At 44.0% G+C, this 19583-nt stretch overlaps 2 protein-coding genes across 2 annotated transcripts in view; both read left to right on the top strand.

The window, feature by feature from the left end:
- The first annotated feature begins 1412 nt into the window (after positions 1 to 1412).
- Positions 1413 to 10867, top strand: asb3 (ankyrin repeat and SOCS box containing 3). The gene is made up of 10 exons (XM_072448703.1): positions 1413 to 1481; positions 6913 to 7112; positions 7231 to 7401; positions 7521 to 7633; positions 7742 to 7874; positions 7960 to 8137; positions 8407 to 8628; positions 9196 to 9501; positions 10293 to 10426; positions 10635 to 10867. Exons 2-10 carry the CDS (start codon positions 6914 to 6916, stop codon positions 10787 to 10789), a joined length of 1611 nt encoding a protein of 536 aa, XP_072304804.1. The 5' UTR covers positions 1413 to 1481; position 6913; the 3' UTR covers positions 10790 to 10867.
- A 5330-nt stretch (positions 10868 to 16197) lies between these two features.
- The window catches only part of LOC140362611 (cryptochrome-1-like), a 39381-nt gene continuing 35995 nt past the window's right edge, over positions 16198 to 19583 (top strand). Inside the window, exon 1 of the mRNA XM_072448702.1 lies at positions 16198 to 16314. The gene's annotated coding sequence lies outside the window, so the exon portion shown is untranslated. The remainder of the gene's footprint in view (positions 16315 to 19583) is intronic.

The following is a 19583-nucleotide window of genomic DNA, read 5'->3' as shown; positions in this document are numbered from 1 at the left end:
TTTTTAGCATTTATTCTTTTTGTACTGAATACAGCCTTGACCACAATAATGAACTAAAAGGTGAAAATAGTGTCTTATGACGAATTTTAAATCTGTGACTCGCTTTTTAACCTGTCACATGCAATCTATGAGTTTAAAAAGTTTAAATCCCCCAAGAGGGGGGATCGAACTAAAGATTTCCTCAACCCTGACCCGTGTCTCTAACCGCTGGGCCAACACGTGTCAGTGCAGTGCCTTTTGGGCCTTACAAAAATAAATTGATTTGATTTGTTGTTGCTCCTCCCCAAGCCCCCAGCAGCCAAGATGGCCGCCCATTCAAGTCAATGGGAGCTGCTCAGTGTCGCATGTCGCCAGTTAGCCTTTAGCTCTCCAGCAACGTGCGGCCCAAGTTTCTGTACCACGTGATTGCGCTGACCAATCAGAGAGAGTTACAAGAGCCGCGCAGAGCCCAGTGTAAGATGAAGCGAAATATTAAACTGCTGGTTTTAAGAAAACTGAAGGATTTTGAACCGGAAAAAATTGACCAGAACACGAAGTGGGGAGAGAGCAGCTGTCACTGCGTCATCATAAAATCAAGCCGTTTTTCACTCATGGATCTATTAAAATATGAGCTTCACCAGCGTTCAGCTCATGGTCTAAAGCTGCTGCTGCTTCACTTTTACTTCAGAACATTTGATCATTAATGCAATTTGTTTTTTACACGTCAATTTAATTATATTATATAGCCATACCCTATCCAGATATTATAATAGATTCATGCTCCTCCCCCTCTAGGTCACTTCCTGGTTCAGGTCAGGTGGTGTTTAGGGCGTTTCCCAAAGCTTAGACCGCGAATATTAGACCCAGAATATATGTACCCCCAGAATATATGTGCCCCCCAGAATATATGTGCCCCCAGAATATATGTGCCCCCAGAATATATGTGCCCCCAGAATATATGTGCCCCCAGAATATATGTGCCCCCAGAATATGTTTTGCTTCATCGTGTGAAAGAGAGCGGAAGACGTGTCACTACACTGCCCCCTGGAGGCGCATGCCATCAACATGAGGCAAACAAAACCATCAATCGTGCTCTGAGCTGCATTTTATCATTTTTATCATTTTATAAGTGCAAATAGAAATTATTCAAATACAAAATAATATAAAATGTGACTGTACATTTTGTGTGCGTCTCACATTAGTTATTACGAGTAATCAGAAATCCAGAAAATCAGAAAGGGTTTATTGCCATTGTCAATGAACAAGATTCACAAACACGTGTCCACGTCCAAAGCACAAGACAACGCCCCCAAACAACAGACCCGATATTATAATAGATCCATGACTTAAACTGTCCCGAAGGCACCTAAATGCTGAGTGCCATTCGCCATAAAACAAAACCAAGAAGAAGAACTGGCCCAAACACCGGAAGTGGCACAGCGGATGGACCGGATGTTGTGATGTGACGTCGTTTGGACGAAACAGCGGCAACATCAGAGAAGGTAAACAACGCGTTGATGTCATTTTTCTACTTGTATCACACTTTATCTCACACATTTTCAATCTTTTACGTCAAGTTATGCTTCGTACATCCAGTTGAGCCGCGTATTTCGGTATGTGAGCATTATTTCACCAGTCACGCTTTGAAAAACGAGTCGTAATGCTCGGTAAGTGACATTAAAAGCGTTTATTGTGGCGTGGCAGCAGATTCGTTCGATGTTCAAATGGAAGTATCTCCAATTTCTTTGTAAACGTCTGAATTCTCCACGTCCCTCTGTGGATAAAAGACACGACATGATGAAATTGCCGCGGTCACAGCAGGACAATGTGCACAGCATACTCTGCTTCTGCGGCTCGGTCTCTGCGGATTCTTCATGGTTTTGCATTCTAAAAAAGCAAAAGTCAGTTACGTTTGTGTATTTCAATGCATTAGCACATTGTAGAGTATTTGATTCCGTTTTTGCCTCACCCCTGGTTCCGGTCCAGATGTTAAGAGCTCCGACACAGACGAGGAGAACTGCTAAAGCTGCGCCCACCACGACGTGTCTCAGCAGCAACTCTGAGAAGAACAAGACAATAAAACGACAGAGATGCCATGAATGCAAGCGAGATCTCCTCATTGCCTATAATTGGTGATCGAGGGCTGTTATCGTTTGGTCAAGGAAATGAGTCGACATTGTTTTAGTCACCACATGGTTTCATTAGAGCCTTAATAACAACAGCAGAAGGAGAAGTTTGCTGAGTGAATCCTGCGTCCAGTCGGCCTTTTCTGTGTGACCAGTGGTTTTTTGCATCATGAACCCCTGCGCGGCGGACCACGTAGAAGACATGAAGGTCCTCTTACACTTGAACAGCGTCTGCTGGTGACATTATCGACGCGTTGACGTGAACGCAGGTGAATGAAGTGTCGTTTTTGGCTTGTTCACCTTCGGTCGACCATGTTCTGATGGTCGGCTTCTCCTCTGCCTGTCGTCCGTCGATGTCGGAGGCCTCGCAGCTCAGAGACCGACGAAGCTCGGCCGTGGCGTTGTCGAAGGAGACGGAGACGGAGGAGTCTGAGTGAGAGAGCCGGAGCTGTGGGTGATCTCTGGACACTTCTTCTCCGTGGATGAGCCATCGCAGCGTGGGTTTGTGGAAGCGCACTGTCCTCACGGAGCAGTTCAGAGTGAGCACGGGCCCTTCGCCGTGCTCCGACACTGAGGGACAGAAACATGAGAGGAACAATATGGAACCCACCTCAGATCTAATGGACGAACACCTGTGAGGAATGTGCTATTCCACAGTTAGGCCACAGTTTTTTTATTACTTGGTTAACGGATTTATGAATGAAATATATTGAACAGGCGGGCGAAATATAAATAGATCTTCAATTTCAATAGATTTTTTCTTCCGGGTTCACGCAAAACGGGAGGAGGGGGGGGGTCGTGGCGTGCAGGTGAGTGTAACAGTAGATTTAGCGTGTTTTGCATTGGTAGAATTGACGCTTTTCATTTTATGCATTTCATTTAATGCTATTTTGCCTTGTCGGCAAAAAAAAATGATAATTCATTTTATTTATATTGTAGAAATCAATAATCTAAGTGCGGCGGATCCGTAACCCAAGTAATAAAATAACTGGCCTTAGATGGCATTTATTGTTCCCCTTTTGAAATGTGTCTTTCGAACCTTCAGTTTCTCTGGGTTAAAGTTGCACTGTGTCACTTTTCTGGGCCTGGCACTCGTTTGTCTCAATGGGGATGTTCTTTCTGTCATGTCTGAAATGTTCCACAGCGTGTGATTGAACTGTGGAGCTGTGTGTGAAGTTTGAACCGACAGGTTTACAGTTCTGGTTCTGAAGAGAAGTTCGGCTCTTTAGTCTCGGCCTGATGCAGCTGTAGAGCAGAGCCCAAACCTGAGCCTCATCAGAACTACTTTATTCTGCCATTAAAACTCCACACGGATGAACGGTTCTGGTTCTTTGAGTTCTCAGCACGTTCATACAAAACTCATACCTATATATTTCAGATTTGACTCAACATTTGGCCTGTTTGTGTAAAGTTTATAATTGTACTTCCTGGTTGGACACGAGCGCAAATATGATATGAGGTAGAGGTGATTCCAGGGCTGTTACCTAGCAACCAGAGTGTAAACAAGAGCCCAAATCCACATAAATGACACAACAGTTCTGATCTGACAAACAATAATACCATAAAACACCTTTATTTAGTCCAACAATGGTTTAAACTGTCAGAACAGTGTGTCAGTGTAAACTGTCTCTGTGTCGCACAGTGATGACATCACAGAGGGACTCAGCTCCACTTCCTGTCATTTTAAACTCTTAGTTTTGAACATTTCTTCACAAACTGCACCTTATCGGAAGTAAAACTGAGAAATATTTACCACTGATGCCCTCCCACCAAACGGAGTCAGAATGATCAAATCAGCAGAAGCTTCAGATGGACTTAAAACTGCTCCTCACCAGTGACGACAGCGAGGACACTGTAGGCCTCCTGCTTGTGTTCGGGGGTACTGCAGCTGTAGAAGCCGGCCTGTTCGCGCCTCACGTTCTTTAAAACCGTTGAGCAGTTGTCCATCAGCTCCGCCCCCGGCGGCGTGTCCGGCGCTCTCTGTCCGCGGACGAACAGAGCAGTGGACCGCGAGTCCTCCAGGAAGACCCAGTCAGACTCACAGCGCGAGGAGAGCGCCGCCCCGCAGGACAAAACGGCGTCTTCTCCCTCCCGCACTGTGACAATGTGCCAACAATCTGGAGTTTCAACACACACAGTTTACTATTGACGTTCAACTTCCTGAATGACAAAAACAGCCAGTTCTTGCGATTATTTCCAGTTCTTATGATTATCGATTAACTGAATCGCCTGGACATTTCTAAACTGCACTAAACAGACTCTAAAACACACTTCTAAGATTGGATATGATGGCCCACCTAGAGTCCTGCTTTGGTCTTTTGTAGTGATTCTGAACGAATAATAATTGGTCCTGGTTTAAAAAAGTTCTAGTTTGGAATATAAATGACACAAAATAAGACTTGTTCAAAGAAGACTCGGGCTTCTAGTTTAAGCCCGCTTTTGTCCCGATTTAGTCTCTGTTCAGTCTCGATTTTGTCCAGGTTTAGTCACGGTTTAGTCCAGGTTTTGTCCTGGTTTAGTCTCTGTTCAGTCTCAATTTTGTCCCGGTTTAGTCCCATTATGGTCTTGGTTTAGTCTTGTTTTTGTCCCGGTTTAGTCTCAATTTTGTCCCGGTTTTGTCTCGGTTTTGTCATTGTTTACTTCTTGTTTTATATTTGCTTTGTTCTGGTGCTTAACTATAATAAATAATAATAATAGTCGTACATTTTGTTTGTCTGGACTAAACCGACTTTAAGACCTTTTATCACAAAGACGGTGACATTTATCCCAAAAAAGTCATCAATAATACACAACAGAAATAATCTCTGACTAGTCGACTGCTAAAATGTTCATATAATCATAAATAGCTGTATCTCTTTATTGTACAGTTTTATTACAAATGTGATTACACTCGTGGTATTATAAATGGTTTGTCTGCTGTGCTTTTTTTGTGTGGAGACGATAGAAAAGACATGATACATTCTCATCAAGGAGAACACTCCAAAAAGTGCACAAAGATCTGATATTTGACTGTGACACATTTTGAGCTCTGATTCTTCTTCTTCTTGGTTGTTTGTTTGTGCTCTCACCTGTGAAGTGCAGAGAGACGAGGAGCAGGACCAGGATCTGCTTCGGGTGCATCTTTGGTTCAGAATCAACTCGTTCTTAATCGGAAGTTTGACATTTGTCAGTTCCTTTGTTTCACTTCCTCAAAATAAATAAGAAGCAAGTTTCATCATATGAGCGAGAAGACCCGAGCTGGAGGCCCCTGGTTTGGACCTGGTTTAGACCTGGTTTAGACCTGGTTTAGACTTTGTTTAGACTTGGTTTAGACTTGGTTTGGACTTGGTTTGGACCTGGTTTGGACCTGGTTTGGACCTGGTTTAGACCTGGTTTAGACCTGGTTTAGACTTTGTTTAGACTTGGTTTAGACTTGGTTTGGACTTGGTTTGGACCTGGTTTGGACCTGGTTTAGACCTGGTTTAGACCTGGTTTAGACCTGGTTTAGACTTGGTTTAGACTTGGTTTGGACTTGGTTTGGACCTGGTTTGGACCTGGTTTGGACCTGGTTTAGACCTGGTTTAGACCTGGTTTAGACCTGGTTTAGACCTGGTTTAGACCTGGTTTGGACCTGGTTTAGACCTGGTTTAGACCTGGTTTAGACCTGGTTTAGACTTTGTTTAGACTTGGTTTAGACTTGGTTTGGACTTGGTTTGGACCTGGTTTGGACCTGGTTTAGACCTGGTTTAGACCTGGTTTAGACCTGGTTTAGACCTGGTTTAGACCTGGTTTAGACCTGGTTTAGACTTTGTTTAGACTTGGTTTAGACTTGGTTTGGACTTGGTTTGGACTTGGTTTGGACCTGGTTTGGACCTGGTTTGGACCTGGTTTGGACCTGGTTTGGACCTGGTTTAGACCTGGTTTAGACCTGGTTTAGACTTGGTTTAGACTTGGTTTGGACTTGGTTTGGACCTGGTTTGGACCTGGTTTAGACCTGGTTTAGACCTGGTTTAGACCTGGTTTAGACTTTGTTTAGACTTGGTTTGGACCTGGTTTGGACCTGGTTTGGACCTGGTTTAGACCTGGTTTAGACCTGGTTTAGTCCTGGTATAGACCTGGTTTAGTCCTGGTTTAGTCCTGGTTTAGTCCTGGTTTAGACCTGGTTTAGTCCTGGTTTAGACCTGGTTTAGTCCTGGTTTAGTCCTGGTTTAGTCCTGGTTTAGTCCTGGTTTAGTCCTGGTTTAGTCCTGGTTTAGACCTGGTTTAGTCCTGGTTTAGACCTGGTTTAGTGTGTTTGTTTTGTTTTTGCGCTTAACTATATTAAATAATCGTCGCACATTTTGTTTGTCTGGACTCTAAAACCTTTTATCACAAAGACAGTGACATATTTCAATCTAAATGTCAAAAAATAATAAAAATGTGTTTGAAAAGGCTCCATGTTCCACAGACTCGACCACTGAAGAGTCTTAAACCAGGTTTAGAGAAAAGGGAAGTTTCAAGTGTGAACTTTATCAGAAAAACAACAACAGACTTTTTCTGGTGAAGTGGCAAATGTGACAGGTCCAGTCCAGGTCCAGTCCAGGTCCGGGTCTAAGTCCATGTCCATGTCCATGTCCAGGTCCAATCCAGGTCCAATTCCAGGTCCAATTCCAGGTCCAGTCCAGGTCCAGGTCCAGTCCAGGTCCAGTCCAGGTCCAGTCCAGGTCCAGTCCAGTGCAGGCCCAGGCCTAGTCCAGGTCCAGGTCCAGGTCCAGGTCCAGGTCCAGGTCCAGGTCCAGGTCCAGGTCCAGGTCCCGCTTTAATCCCTGTCTTCTTATTTCTCTCTCAGCATGGACTTCTCTGAGGTCTACAGTGACTCTGTGGGCAGTGTCTCGGCGGCGGCTCGGTCCGGGTCTTTGGACCGGGTCCGGGATCTGGTTCGGTCCGGTCTCAGTTTGGACGTGAAGGACAATCGCGGCTGGACCTGTCTCCATGAAGCCGCGGCTCAAGGGCACAAGGGCTGCGTCAGGGAGATCCTCCGAGCCGCAGGTGAAGATTATTATTATTATACAGATTAATTACTAATAAACAGCAGCAAAATGGCCTTTATCTCAACTTCCTGATGAATAGACCCTTTAAAAGCACTGTCCTGTGTTTTGTCGTCTAGCGGCCTCGTCTCTGGATCTCCATACTTTTGTGAACTCTCAGACTCATGAAGGAGAGACGCCCGTGTTTCTAGCGGCTCAAAATGGACGACTGTCTGTGGTTAAAATCCTGCTGAAGAACAAAGCTAACATGAACCTGCAAAACAACGACCTCTCCTGCCCCCTCTACACAGGTAAGTCCTGGTCCAGTCCTGGTCTAGTCCTGGTCTAGTCCTGGTCTAGTCCTGGTCTAGTCCTGGTCTAGTCCTGGTCTAGTCCTGGTGTATTCCCGGTGTATTCCTGGTTCTTGCAGCTGTAGACCGGGGCCACACAGAGATCGTGGCGTTGCTGCTTCTCAAAGGAGCTGAGGTGAACCGGAGCCACACCGCCTCCTGCTGGACGTGTCTGCACCAGGCGGTTTACAAGGTCAGAGTTCTCCGAGCCTCACAAATGTCTCCGCCCGGTCGTCATGGGGACGTATCCACGCGATCGTAGCCACGGCTGCCCCGGCGTCACGTCCCGTTTCCTCCTCAGGGTCACGGCGAGATCGTGTCGTTGTTGAGCGCCGTCTCTCACCTGGAGTCCGTGGACGATCACGGCGTCACTCCCCTGTTCGTGGCCGCTCAGTACGGACGCTTCAGCTGCCTCCGGACCCTCGCCGCCGCAGGTCAGGGGGCGCGGAGGGGTCGCAGAGGGGTCACGGAGGGGTCACGGAGGGGTCAGGGTTCTTCACCTTCTCGTCTCATGCGCAGGAGCCAGCGTGGACTCCCTGGCCTCGGACGGCGCCTCCCCTCTCCTCATCGCGTCCCAGGAGGGGCACGAGCGCTGCGTCTCGGAGCTCCTCGCCCGCGGCGCCGACCCGAACCTGAGCCGCAGCGCCGAGTGGAACCAGCTGCCCGTGCACGCCGCCGCACAGTTCGGACACACGCGGTAAATTACGGGACGCGGAACGTGTCGCCGAGGTCTTTATAGCACAAAACGAGCGACAATTTTGACATTCCGGCGTAGAAATGTCTGTTTATCTGTGAAAAGGGTTGAAAAACACTGCAGTTTCCGTCGTAGAGTCCATCTTTGTGTCCAGGGAATGTCGACCCACGAAAAGACAAATAACTTCAAATTAACCTAAAAAATGAATCTGAAAAAGGGCGTCAAACGTGACCAACGCCTCATTGGTTTAGCCGTTCCTCCGTCTGTTTCAGGATCCTGCAGAAGCTGATCCCGCTCACTGACCGCTCGGTAGGCCACGCCCCCGGACAGGTGAGCCCGCTGTACCTGTGCGTGCAGAGCGACCAGCAGGAGGCCCTGCGGCTGCTCCTGAGCGAGGGCTTCGCTCCCGACGCTCAGGAGTGTGAGGATCTGATCGGGCTGAAGTCTCCGCTCAGGCTGGCGCTTTCTCTGGCTCTGAGCGACAGGCGCAGAGGGTAAGAGTCCACGCTCAGGCCGGGTCCGGTGCCAGTCCCGGTCTAGTCCTGCTTTAGTCCCGGTCTAGTCCTGCTTTAGTCCCGGTCTAGTCCTGCTTTAGTCCCGGTCGAGTCCCGGTTGAGTCCCGGTCTAGTCCCGATCTGGCCCCGGTTTGGCCCCGGTCTATTCCTGGCTGTCGTCACCTTTAGTGGTCCTTTAGTCCAGATTTCCAAAGTTTGAGGTCCTTTTAGGTCCAAGTTAAATCTTAGTTTTGACTTTTGAATCTCCAATTTTCATTTTATATGATTTATTTCTAGCTCAGTCTTGATGTACCGGTTCAGTCCAGATTTAGTCCTGTGCAGATCTGGTCCTGGTGAAGTCCTCATTTAGTCCTGGCTTATCTCACTTTAGTCCAATTTTTACCCACTTTAGTCTAGATTATATTGTAGCTCAGTCCAAAATTAGTCATCTTTGGTCCTGGTTCAGGCTTGGTTCAGCCCCAGTCTAGAGTTTAGACCGGGTTTAGACCGGGTTTAGACCGGGTTTAGTCCCTGTTAGTCCTGTTTCCATGGTAACTGTTCTTTCAGCCTTGACACAGTGCAGATCCTCTTGTCGGCCGGAGCCACAGTCCTCAGAGAAACCTGGGCTCTGGTTTTGAAAGCGGACCGACCGGACCTTCTCCAGCTGGTCCTGGACTTTAGGACCATCCCTGGACCTTCACCCAGTCCTGGTCCTGTTCTCGGTCCAGGTCTTGGCTCCGGGAAGGACTTGTCTGTGCAGGAGGTGGAGGATCTGGTGGAGGAGGCCCTGAATCACACACAGACTAGTTTGGTCTGGATGCCGTTGCTGCTTAAGGCTGGACTGGAGCCCAACGCCCTGAAGAACCACAGGATGTAAGACCTGCACTGTCTCACTCCCGTCTCGCTCCCGTCTCACTCCCTTCTCCGTCTCACTCCTGCCCCACGCCTGTCTCGCTCCTGTCTTGCTCCCGTCTCACTCCCGACTCGCTCCTGTCTCGCTCTCGTCTCACTCCTTTCTCCTGTCCCGCTCCTGTCTTGCTCCCATCTCACTCCCGTCTCACTCCCGACTCGCTCCCGTCTCGCTCTCGTCTTACTCCCTTCTCCCGTCTCACTCCCTTCTCCGTCTCACTCCTGCCCCACGCCTGTCTCGCTCCTGTCTTGCTCCCGTCTCACTCCCGTCTCACTCCCGACTCGCTCCTGTCTCGCTCTCGTCTCACTCCTTTCTCCTGTCCCGCTCCCATCTCACTCCCGTCTCACTCCCGTCTCACTCCCGACTCGCTCCCGTCTCGCTCTCGTCTTACTCCCTTCTCCCGTCTCACTCCCTTCTCCGTCTCACTCCTGCCCCACGCCTGTCTCGCTCCTGTCTTGCTCCCATCTCACTCCCGTCTCACTCCCGTCTCACTCCCGACTCGCTCCCGTCTCGCTCTCGTCTTACTCCCTTCTCCCGTCTCACTCCCTTCTCCTGCCTCGCTCCTGCCTCGCTCCCGTCTCACTCCCTTCTCCGTCTCACTCCCTTCTCCTGTCTCGCTCCTGTCTTGCTCCCGTCTCACTCCTGCCCCACTCCTGTCTCGCTCCTGTCTTGCTTCCATCTCACTCCCTTCGCCGTCTCAGTCCTGTCTCACTCTCATCTCACTCCTGTCCCTCCTCCTGTGTGTTCTGGCCAGGTGCTCTGAAGCCCCTGGTCCCGTCCTGAACCTCCTGCTCCAGTACTTGGACTGGTCCAGCCTCAGTCGTCCTCTGAGACTCGTCCTGGACCAGAGACGGACCGACAAAACCTGGAAACCTCTCGCTCTCTTCGGTACCAAAACAGAACTGTGAATGTGACAAAACTAACACTTAAAACTGTTTCATCATTTCACTTGCCTCTTTCGATCTCTCTCCCTTTTGCCTCTCTCCACCCCCCTCCCTCCCCCTCCTTCTCTCTCCCCTCCTCCCTCCCCTCCCTCCCTCCTCCCTCCCTCCCTCTCCCTCCCTCCCTCCCCTCCCCCCTCTCTCCCCTCCCTCAGACTCCACCCCCAGTCTGTTCCACCTATGCCGGTTGAGCCTCAGGACAGTTTTGGGCTCGGCTTCATTGATGAAAACTACAATCTTGGAGCGACTTCCTGTTCCTGCTTCGTTACATCACTTCCTGCAGTTCAGAGACGTCCAGCCCACCGTTTAAACCCATCACTGGACAAAAGGATTACACACAAAAATGTATTTTTAAAAATTGTTTAATATAAAATAAACCCACTAAATGGATCTTTGCCAGTCTTGTTGTTTTTTTTTAATTAATGTTGCAACTTTTGAAATTTGCTTGTTCTCCCTGTTTCAGCTGTTACCCTTGAAGAATGTCAAAATAAATTATAGTATTGAAACTATTTTATGTCGCAACACTGTAACTCTGAAGTAAACCGTTTTCTAAATGCACAATATTATTTAAGGACATGAGCTGACTTAAATTAAAAGTAGAATGAAGCTTTAGTTCTTTAATTAGTATTTATAATTAGATAGTTTTCATTCACTCAGTCAACTCTCTCAGATCTTATCCTACTACAAGAAAATCACAAAATATTCCCACAAACACAAAGTAAAGGTATACACGATAAATATTTGAATCTCTAAAAATACTCTTACATCTTTCATTTATGGAACAATAACTCAATGCCACAGACTTAAAAGATATATATTTATTTTAATGCTATACTTTTTATTACTGATACCATAATTAAACCATATACTATGTTTTTATATTTTATATGTCTCGTGAACTATTTGTTTTGCCTTAAAAGAACACAGTTTAAAATGCATTAAATAAATTCGAGAGGAAATGTCCACCGTTTTGTAAACGGTTTAGACCTGGTTTAGTACTGGTTTAGTCCTGGTTTAGACCTGGTTTAGACCTGGTTTAGTCCTGGTTTAGACCTGGTTTAGACCTGGTTTAGTACTGGTTTAGTCCTGGTTTAGTCCTGGTTTAGTCCTGGTTTAGTCCTGGTTTAGACCTGGTTTAGACCTGGTTTAGTACTGGTTTAGTCCTGGTTTAGTCCTGGTTTAGTCCTGGTTTAGACCTGGTTTAGACCTGGTTTAGCCATAATTTAGACCTGAAAATGGTCCTGTTTTAGACCTGGTTTAGTCATAATTTAGACCTGAAAATGGTCCTGTTTTAGACCTGGTTTATCCATAATTTAGACCTGAAAATGGTCCTGTTTTAGACCTGGTTTAGCCATAATTTAGACCTGAAAATGGTCCTGTTTTAGACCTGGTTTAGTCATAATTTAGACCTGAAAATGGTCCTGTTTTAGACCTGGTTTAGCCATAATTTAGACCTGAAAATGGTCTTGTTTTAGACCTGGTTTAGTCATAATTTAGACCTGAAAATGGTCCTGTTTTAGACCTGGTTTAGCCATAATTTAGACCTGAAAATGGTCCTGTTTTAGACCTGGTTTAGCCATAATTTAGACCTGAAAATGGTCCTGTTTTAGACCTGGTTTAGCCATAATTTAGACCTGAAAATGGTCTTGTTTTAGACCTGGTTTAGTCATAATTTAGACCTGAAAATGGTCCTGTTTTAGACCTGGTTTAGCCATAATTTAGACCTGAAAATGGTCCTGTTTTAGACCTGGTTTAGCCATAATTTAGACCTGAAAATGGTCCTGTTTTAGACCTGGTTTAGCCATAATTTAGACCTGAAAATGGTCCTGTTTTAGACCTGGTATAGATCCGGTGGCAATTGGAAAGCCAGATATTTTCTAAGGTGGCACTTTTCGTGATAAGTTTGAGAACCACTGCTCTAGTTTGTTTTAAACAGCGATATTTGGTTGAAGGTCGTCCATCTACCATAACAATAAAATGAAAAAACTAAAGGCACATCTGACGCACACAGACAGGGCAAACTGGGGCAGCTTAGAAAAATTCAATTCCATTCACAATAGCCCCGATAAATTGCTCAAGACAGTTACTTTTTGTATATAGGTTCTGGAAACAGCAGAGGCGGAAGATAATAACATGTTTGTTTTGGAGAAATGCAAAATCAGAGTAATTAGACACAGAATCATTCAGAAATGATGCATTTGAGGAGGTTTTGTCGAGCCACCTCACCTTTTTGAGGCTTGGAACAATCGTATAAGGTCTGTGTAACATCAAAATGTTTGTTATTTAGGTCACAATAAGAGAATATTTCCAATTTTAGTGTAAAAAGTAAAGTAAAAACCCTTTATAATTTTATAATTTCACCAACTCAAACAGCAATTTTGAGTCGATTGCAATTTGTTGTGCGGCTTTGGCACATGTTTGTACCAGAAAACAATCATTTGAACACTAAATTAGTTCACGAAATCTCAATAATCAATTGGTTGTGAGTATTTTAATTCACTTTCAGCCCAAATTTGTCTTAAATTGAGCCCAGTTTAGTCTTGATGTAGAGCTGATTTGGTTCTGGTCGAGTGAAGTCCTGCTATAGTCCCAGGTTTAGTCCGATAATATAACAGATCAATAGTTTAGTCCCAATTTTGATGTGGCAAAGGCTAAACCAGAAGCAAATCCAACCTTCCCCACACATCGAGCTATTATATCAGTATGAGCGACTTCCGGCTCCGACGCTTTCCAATGCAACATGTAACAGATACAATTAGACGTTTCTGGGCGATAAACGGCATTACTCAGTGGCGAATTGGCACAACTGGAACCTGCTCGGTGCGGGTGACGTCGGGCGAGCAGGCGGTCGGATGTCGCTCTGAACGAAGGGGCTGAAAAGAGTCGGCGTGGACTGCTCATGTCGGGGTTTTACGTCCATCTGGAGAAGGAGAGGCACAGAAACAAGAGGGAAACTCGTTCAGAAAGCGCTCACGGCAATATTCTTCTGTTGATCCACGGTCGTGATTACTCGGGTCACAAAATAATCTTAAGAACTAAAAAATGTATACGTAAGTGTGAGAATTTTTGAAGTTCTTTGGATGTTTGTTTTTTTCTCCAGATTTAAAAATACAAAACAACTAAGAGACCTTCAGTAACTCAAAACCAGTTGACGTCTAAAGGAAAGAAAATTAAGGCACATAAAAACCATCATGAACGTCCAATTTAGTCCATAGATCTAATTGCAAATGTCCAATTTAATGTTGTGAATGAATAATGCAATGTGAAGCGTCTTTGAGTAACCGAAAAAAAGCTAAATTATTATATTTTATTACATTATTTAGAATGATAAAGGACACTGCAAGACTACCCAACCTCACCCCAAACAGTGGAACACGCTCCCTAACGGTCTGAAGCCGCGTTCTTCTTTAAACCCATCAGACGGTGGAACACGCTCCCTAACGGTCTGAAGCTGCTGCATGTAACTGTTCTCTACCATTGCTCACATTCTCACATCGTACAGCAGTTGTAAATATTTGAATGTTTGCGTCAGTATGTGCTGAATCTTATACTAATGGTAAAGCAGTCTTGTCTGCACCTGCCCGGGGACTGTGGATAGAAAGTAGGTGTTTGCTAAATCTGGACTTCTTTATAAGATTGATCTGTTTGTTGTGCTGCCCGGCGGCCGAGGGGTCACACACAACTATAAAGGCGCAGCCAGGTATGTGCATTTATCGTTAATGTTTAAATGCATTATAAGATGATACTATAACAGATGGTAGAAAAAGACATCTGGATGGATATAAATAACAGATCGATGGCAGAGAGTCGTTGTATTCTGCACCTCATTCGATATGTCAGAGCACAGCCGTGACGCCAGGACGGTTTCTTCTGGCACGGCCCCGGCACCCGCGGCGATGCCAGGGTTAGATTGTGTACCAGGCGACTGCTAAAGGTCACATCTGCAAAACTAAAGCAAACGGCCGATGTCGGGACCATGCTCTACGTTTATCGGGTTCGGGAGACTAGATTTCTTGACCCACAATGTATTTTTGTTCCTCTCAAACGGCTGTACGTGAACGACAGCGCCATCACCACCAACAATCTGCTCATTAGCATACTGTTATGTTGGCCTAATTTAAGGTACATGAAGATGAGGCCCAAGTGTACGGCAATGTATTGATGAGACAAATTAAAATACAACAAGACTTCAATATTAACTGGGATGTGTAAATATTGAACAAACATCTTAGGCATTAATATGAAGATTAAAAGTCCTTTATTATAAGATTATATTACAACTTTTGATCTTAATATGCTCAATTTAGTGTCAATCAGCTGACCTGGTTTACCATATTTAACAAAGAAATGCATTTAAAATCTGAATTCCTCTGTGCAGAGCTTGTTTTGACTTATAATTTGAATAAAACAAGCCAAAACTATCAACCTACTTTTTTCTACAAACCCCCTTTTTAATTATGAAATATGTAGTCCACACTATTTAACATAACCCTTTACCTACTTAAAATGCCAATGTTTTATCGCATTTTATTATTGTTTTTGACACAGATTGGTTTAGTAGCTTACTGTTTGCTAGTTTGATGATCGGGTTGGTGGTTTATTATACTTAAGTCCTCGTTTATATTTGGTTTTGCCCATAATAGCCTCATCTTCATCTTCATAATCACGTGCAATACTGTCATACTCATGTGCAATGCTGTTTGGTGCAATATTCTCCACAGTCCATATAACAGCTGTAAATAAGAGTGTCAGCATTGTTATTATTATTTTCTACTTTGTATTAAGAGTATAAGAGCAGATAACTTTTTTTATAAGTTATCTGCTCTTTCAATTATTTACTTCTGTACCTACTTTGTGTTGCAACAGTAGAATTTCCCCATTGCGGGACAAATAAAGGCTTTTCTTATCCTATCTTATAATAACCAGACCTGGCTTGAACATGTGACAATTTAGCTCTTTATGCTACGATGATTTAGCCTGTTTTATCCTTCAACAAAATAAAACTAAATTTGGATACGAAAGGCGACGCAAACGCCACAAACGTCTTCTTTAACATGGCCCAGAGAAAAGGAGCCGGGCGTGTTGTTTTGCCCCGCTCACGTTGCCATGGCTACGACATCGTCCACCGCCCGCAGTGTGAGCAGACCCCGCCCCCTCCATGCCCGTTAAACGTGACCCAACACCGTACACGTGACCGGGCTCGGACCAATCAGAGCGCCGCGTCTGCACCACGTCGTCGTTCACGTTTGACAGATCCGGCTGCCGCTGCGTTAACGGCGCGTCGGATAAAAGCATGTTCTACGGTTTAAGTCGCGTGAGCACGGGGATTTTTAGAAGAAATCGCGGTATTTATTCAGTAAACGATGAAAACAAGTTCACGTTAAGTGCAACGCTGCGTATGTTTAAATTTAACAACGCATTATTGTTCAACTATTCCACAAGTTGATTTCTACGTCTACGCGTGCGCATTTGCCGGGTTTAAAAAAACACCATAACGCTCTAATTCACGCTTTTGAAAGTGTGAATTCAACATGTTCGCGGAAATATCGCGTTTTGTACGTTGACACGCCGTCTTCGCCGCCTTACATCACCGCCGTTGTGGTTTCTACGTCTCAGACCTGACCGCGAACGTCACGGCTGGGTTCGGAAAGGGCGGGGCATGCGCAGTCACACTCTTACGAAACAAAGTAGTACAGCTGCAGCGGCGGACGGCAGATTCGCCACAAGAGGACTTCTCCCAAACCGAGAGACAACGCTCCTTCTTCTCTGCACGCCGAAGAAATGACACTTTCCCCGGGCTTGACATAAACTACACCTCCCGGGAGCCGGTACAAGGTAAGCTTGGCCGGGGTCGATCACTTGTAACGCTGTATTTTTACGTGCACTTCGCCTAAACAGCGCCACTGGTTACGTAAATCTGCGCTCTGGTGACCCAATTTTTGTGCTCTGCAAAGATGTTTTCCCCTCTATTAGTTGTTTTAAAAGATGTACTTATTTTAAAAAGGATTGTACATTTTAATAATCGTCGTTATGTCGCTGTTGTTGAGCAGTTTTATGTTGAAATGGTGATTACCTGTGGTACAAGTGTCCTCAGCAGAAGAGACATTGACCTAATTTTAATGTGCCACTCTTAAGTTTTTACATTTTTACATTTTACACAGTTTTACATTTTACAGTTTATTTCAACATAATGTAAAAATAATTGCACTTTTTAAATTTTGCATTTATGTGTGTTATAGTTGTTATAGTAGTTATAGTTTAGGTGTGTTTGTATTTCCAAGATTGGAGGAGAAAAACATTCAATTTATGATTTATTAGGGAAAATCTAGTGTTATTCCATCATCAATTGTCATTATAATAGTCCATATTTGTCAAGCTGTCTTATACAGTTAACTGAATATAAGTTAATGCACGTGTAATTACATGTGTGTTCCCATTATCTCCAATACAGCCCTAATAATTATTTAGTTTGCTGTATTTTCTGGTACTAACTACTGTATTTATCATGACTTAGATCCACAAAACAGAATAATAATGTCATTAGAGTGCATTCATTAAGCAGGCAATCATTTATTTAGTAGAATTTTTTTTACTTTTTGTCATTAATTTCTGGCCGCGCTGCTTAGTACCGTCCTAATTCATACTCTAACAGTTTTTTTATGTTTGTTTTAGTCGTGCATAACGTTTTTGAATGTCATCCAGCTCTGTTTTCAGCATCTAAAGATACAAAAATTGTAATATATATACTCTGCAATGCATGCAAACAAGACTTTTGCAATTACGGACTTAATCCAGTGGAAATAGAGGTGTAATTAATGAGTTATTCCCGGTTAAGGTCTGGTTCTATTACCGTGTTTATACTCTGGGTCTAGTCCTGCTTTAAACCTGCTTGAATCCTGTTTTTCTCTTATTATTGCATTGGCAGTGACAATATCCTATGTCAATTATTGTGTTCTGGGACTGAAAGACACAAGCACAACATTACTGACTATTCCTGAAGTGTGTGACCCGTTTGTACAAAGATCGTGTCGCTTCACTTTGCTTCCGAAAACGTTCCGATCCTTCTCCTTTTCGGTCCTTTAACACGATTGCATCACGACCGATTTACCGATTATGGCTCTTTCTCGTCCCACCCGTCACGTCACGTACGACCCCCGTGACGTCGCGCCTCCCACGCAGCCGGACTCTCCCCTCCTTTGTGAATCGGAAGAGGCGCTGGTGACCAATCTGTTCACACGCGTCACGGATGCGGCGGCGGGCCCCCTCCTATTCGGGGGGCGCGCTTTTCACGTCCACGCTCACCGGAAATCTGCTGCTTTTTGGCTCTCGAATAACGGTTTATTTCAGCCCTGAGAACAGAGCGTCTTATTATTATTATTAATATCACGAGTGGGTAGTAGTTGGTGTAGTACTATTGTTTTAAAGTATCGGTTGTATTTATTTTCCAATTCCAGTCCATCATTTTGGATTATTCTCAAAGTAATTTGTATTAGTAAAGGTTGTAGTAGTTTTAGCTGCATCTGCTCTCCTGGTTATGTTTAGTTTATTCTTTATTTGTCCATGTACAGAATGATTAATTACTGCTACTTTCCATCAACAGTAATAGAAAGTGCACATTTCGTGACGATTACTAACGTTGGCTCAGTAAAATACACCATCAGATTTCACCGTTTCTTATATTTCAAAATGAGTTCAGACAGATGCCACGAATAAAAAAATAAAAAATCTAACGTGGCTGATTGAATATTTAGGATTTTTCAAGTTTCGCGTAAAGTTCAGGAAGTAAGACATAGTGTGAGTGTGGTGTAGTGTCAGAAGTACCGTATTTTCCGGACTATAAGTCGCACTGGAGTATAAGTCGCACCTGCCAAAAAATGCACAATAGAAAAGAAAAAAACATATTTAAGTTGCACTGGAGTTTGAAATGCGGTTGCAAGTGTGAAAATAACAAATAATATCACACATAAGTCGCCCCGAAGTATAAGTATATAAGGATAAATATTAGTGTAAGTCGCACCCCAGCCAAAACTTTGAAAACTATAACTAACTAACTAGATGCACATTTGAACACGTAAGGATACAATATTTTGCACATAAATATGCAAAATGTGACTTTTTCCGAAGTTTTTTTTCAGAATGATCTTGAGCTTTATCAGAACTAGTAAAAGACAACATACTAACAAAGAAAGTAGGTTCATTTAAAAACGTTATATTGCCTTAAAAAAAAAGAAGAAGTATCAATAATGCCTTAATAATGAAATCTGAGTATGAAACACATGTAAAATAACTGTGATTAACAATAATATCACACATTATACAAATCCTGACCGTTTTAAAATGGGTTTATAATTTCAAATGTTACGATGCTATTACACTTTGTTATAAGGGAAAACGACAAGGATCTAGACAAGATCATCATGAATAAGTTTTTTTTTTTCCTGCTCCATCTGATGGTAAAATGGGGATTATCTTTGTCGTTGTCGCAGTGAAACAAAATGGAGCACGAACCATTTTAATCGCAATAAATCGTAATATTTTTAATCGTCCGATTCCTGGTAAGAACACGTGGCATCAAGTCATTTCCCTCGTGGATCAATAAAGTTTGTGAAATAATAATTGTAAGAATAGACAATATGAAGTAGTTATGATTGTGACACTGATTTAATTATGATATTTGAATATACTTTTTGGCACAGAGTAAAAAACGAGACAAAATCGAGATTAGTTAAGACTAAACAAGAAAAATCATGAATCAAAATCAAACTTTTTCAACCATTTCATTTTAAAAACAGTACATTACTGACAGGTTTGAGGGCCTCTGTCGCGTTTGTTGTGACATGGACGCTTTTGCGATTATATTGTTTGTGCGACCGCGAGAAGAAACCTTCTCGATAAACCTCCTTTCTTACGTTTATGCGCACTCATTCTGCCACAAGAGGTCATACGTCTGTACGTCTTGTGCCTATCCCAAGCTCCGATAAATGGAGAGGAACGTGCCAAGAAGGGCATCTGGCTTGCGCTAAAAAAGGAACTAATAAAAAAGAAAATCATTAAATTACTTGAGGCAGATCATCATAAAATTGAGAAAAAGACTGTTTTTAATA

The sequence above is a fragment of the Eucyclogobius newberryi genome, unplaced genomic scaffold (genome assembly GCF_026437365.1).
Source record: "Eucyclogobius newberryi isolate DKJ021-1_F unplaced genomic scaffold, fEucNew1.0.hap1 SCAF_17, whole genome shotgun sequence".
NCBI classification, from domain to species: domain Eukaryota; kingdom Metazoa; phylum Chordata; class Actinopteri; order Gobiiformes; family Gobiidae; genus Eucyclogobius; species Eucyclogobius newberryi.
The sequence above is the reverse complement of the archived record's forward strand: the minus strand, read 5'-3'. Positions and strand labels throughout refer to the sequence as shown.

Excerpts from the sequence above, each read along its gene's own strand:
- asb3 (XM_072448703.1), top strand. The coding sequence starts at position 6,914 with ATGGACTTCTCTGAGGTCTACAGTGACTCTGTGGGCAGTGTCTCGGCG. Across the intron at positions 8,138-8,406 it reads GCACAGTTCGGACACACGCG|GATCCTGCAGAAGCTGATCC; the intron begins GTAAATTACGGG and ends CGTCTGTTTCAG. Across the intron at positions 9,502-10,292 it reads GCCCTGAAGAACCACAGGAT|GTGCTCTGAAGCCCCTGGTC; the intron begins GTAAGACCTGCA and ends TGTTCTGGCCAG.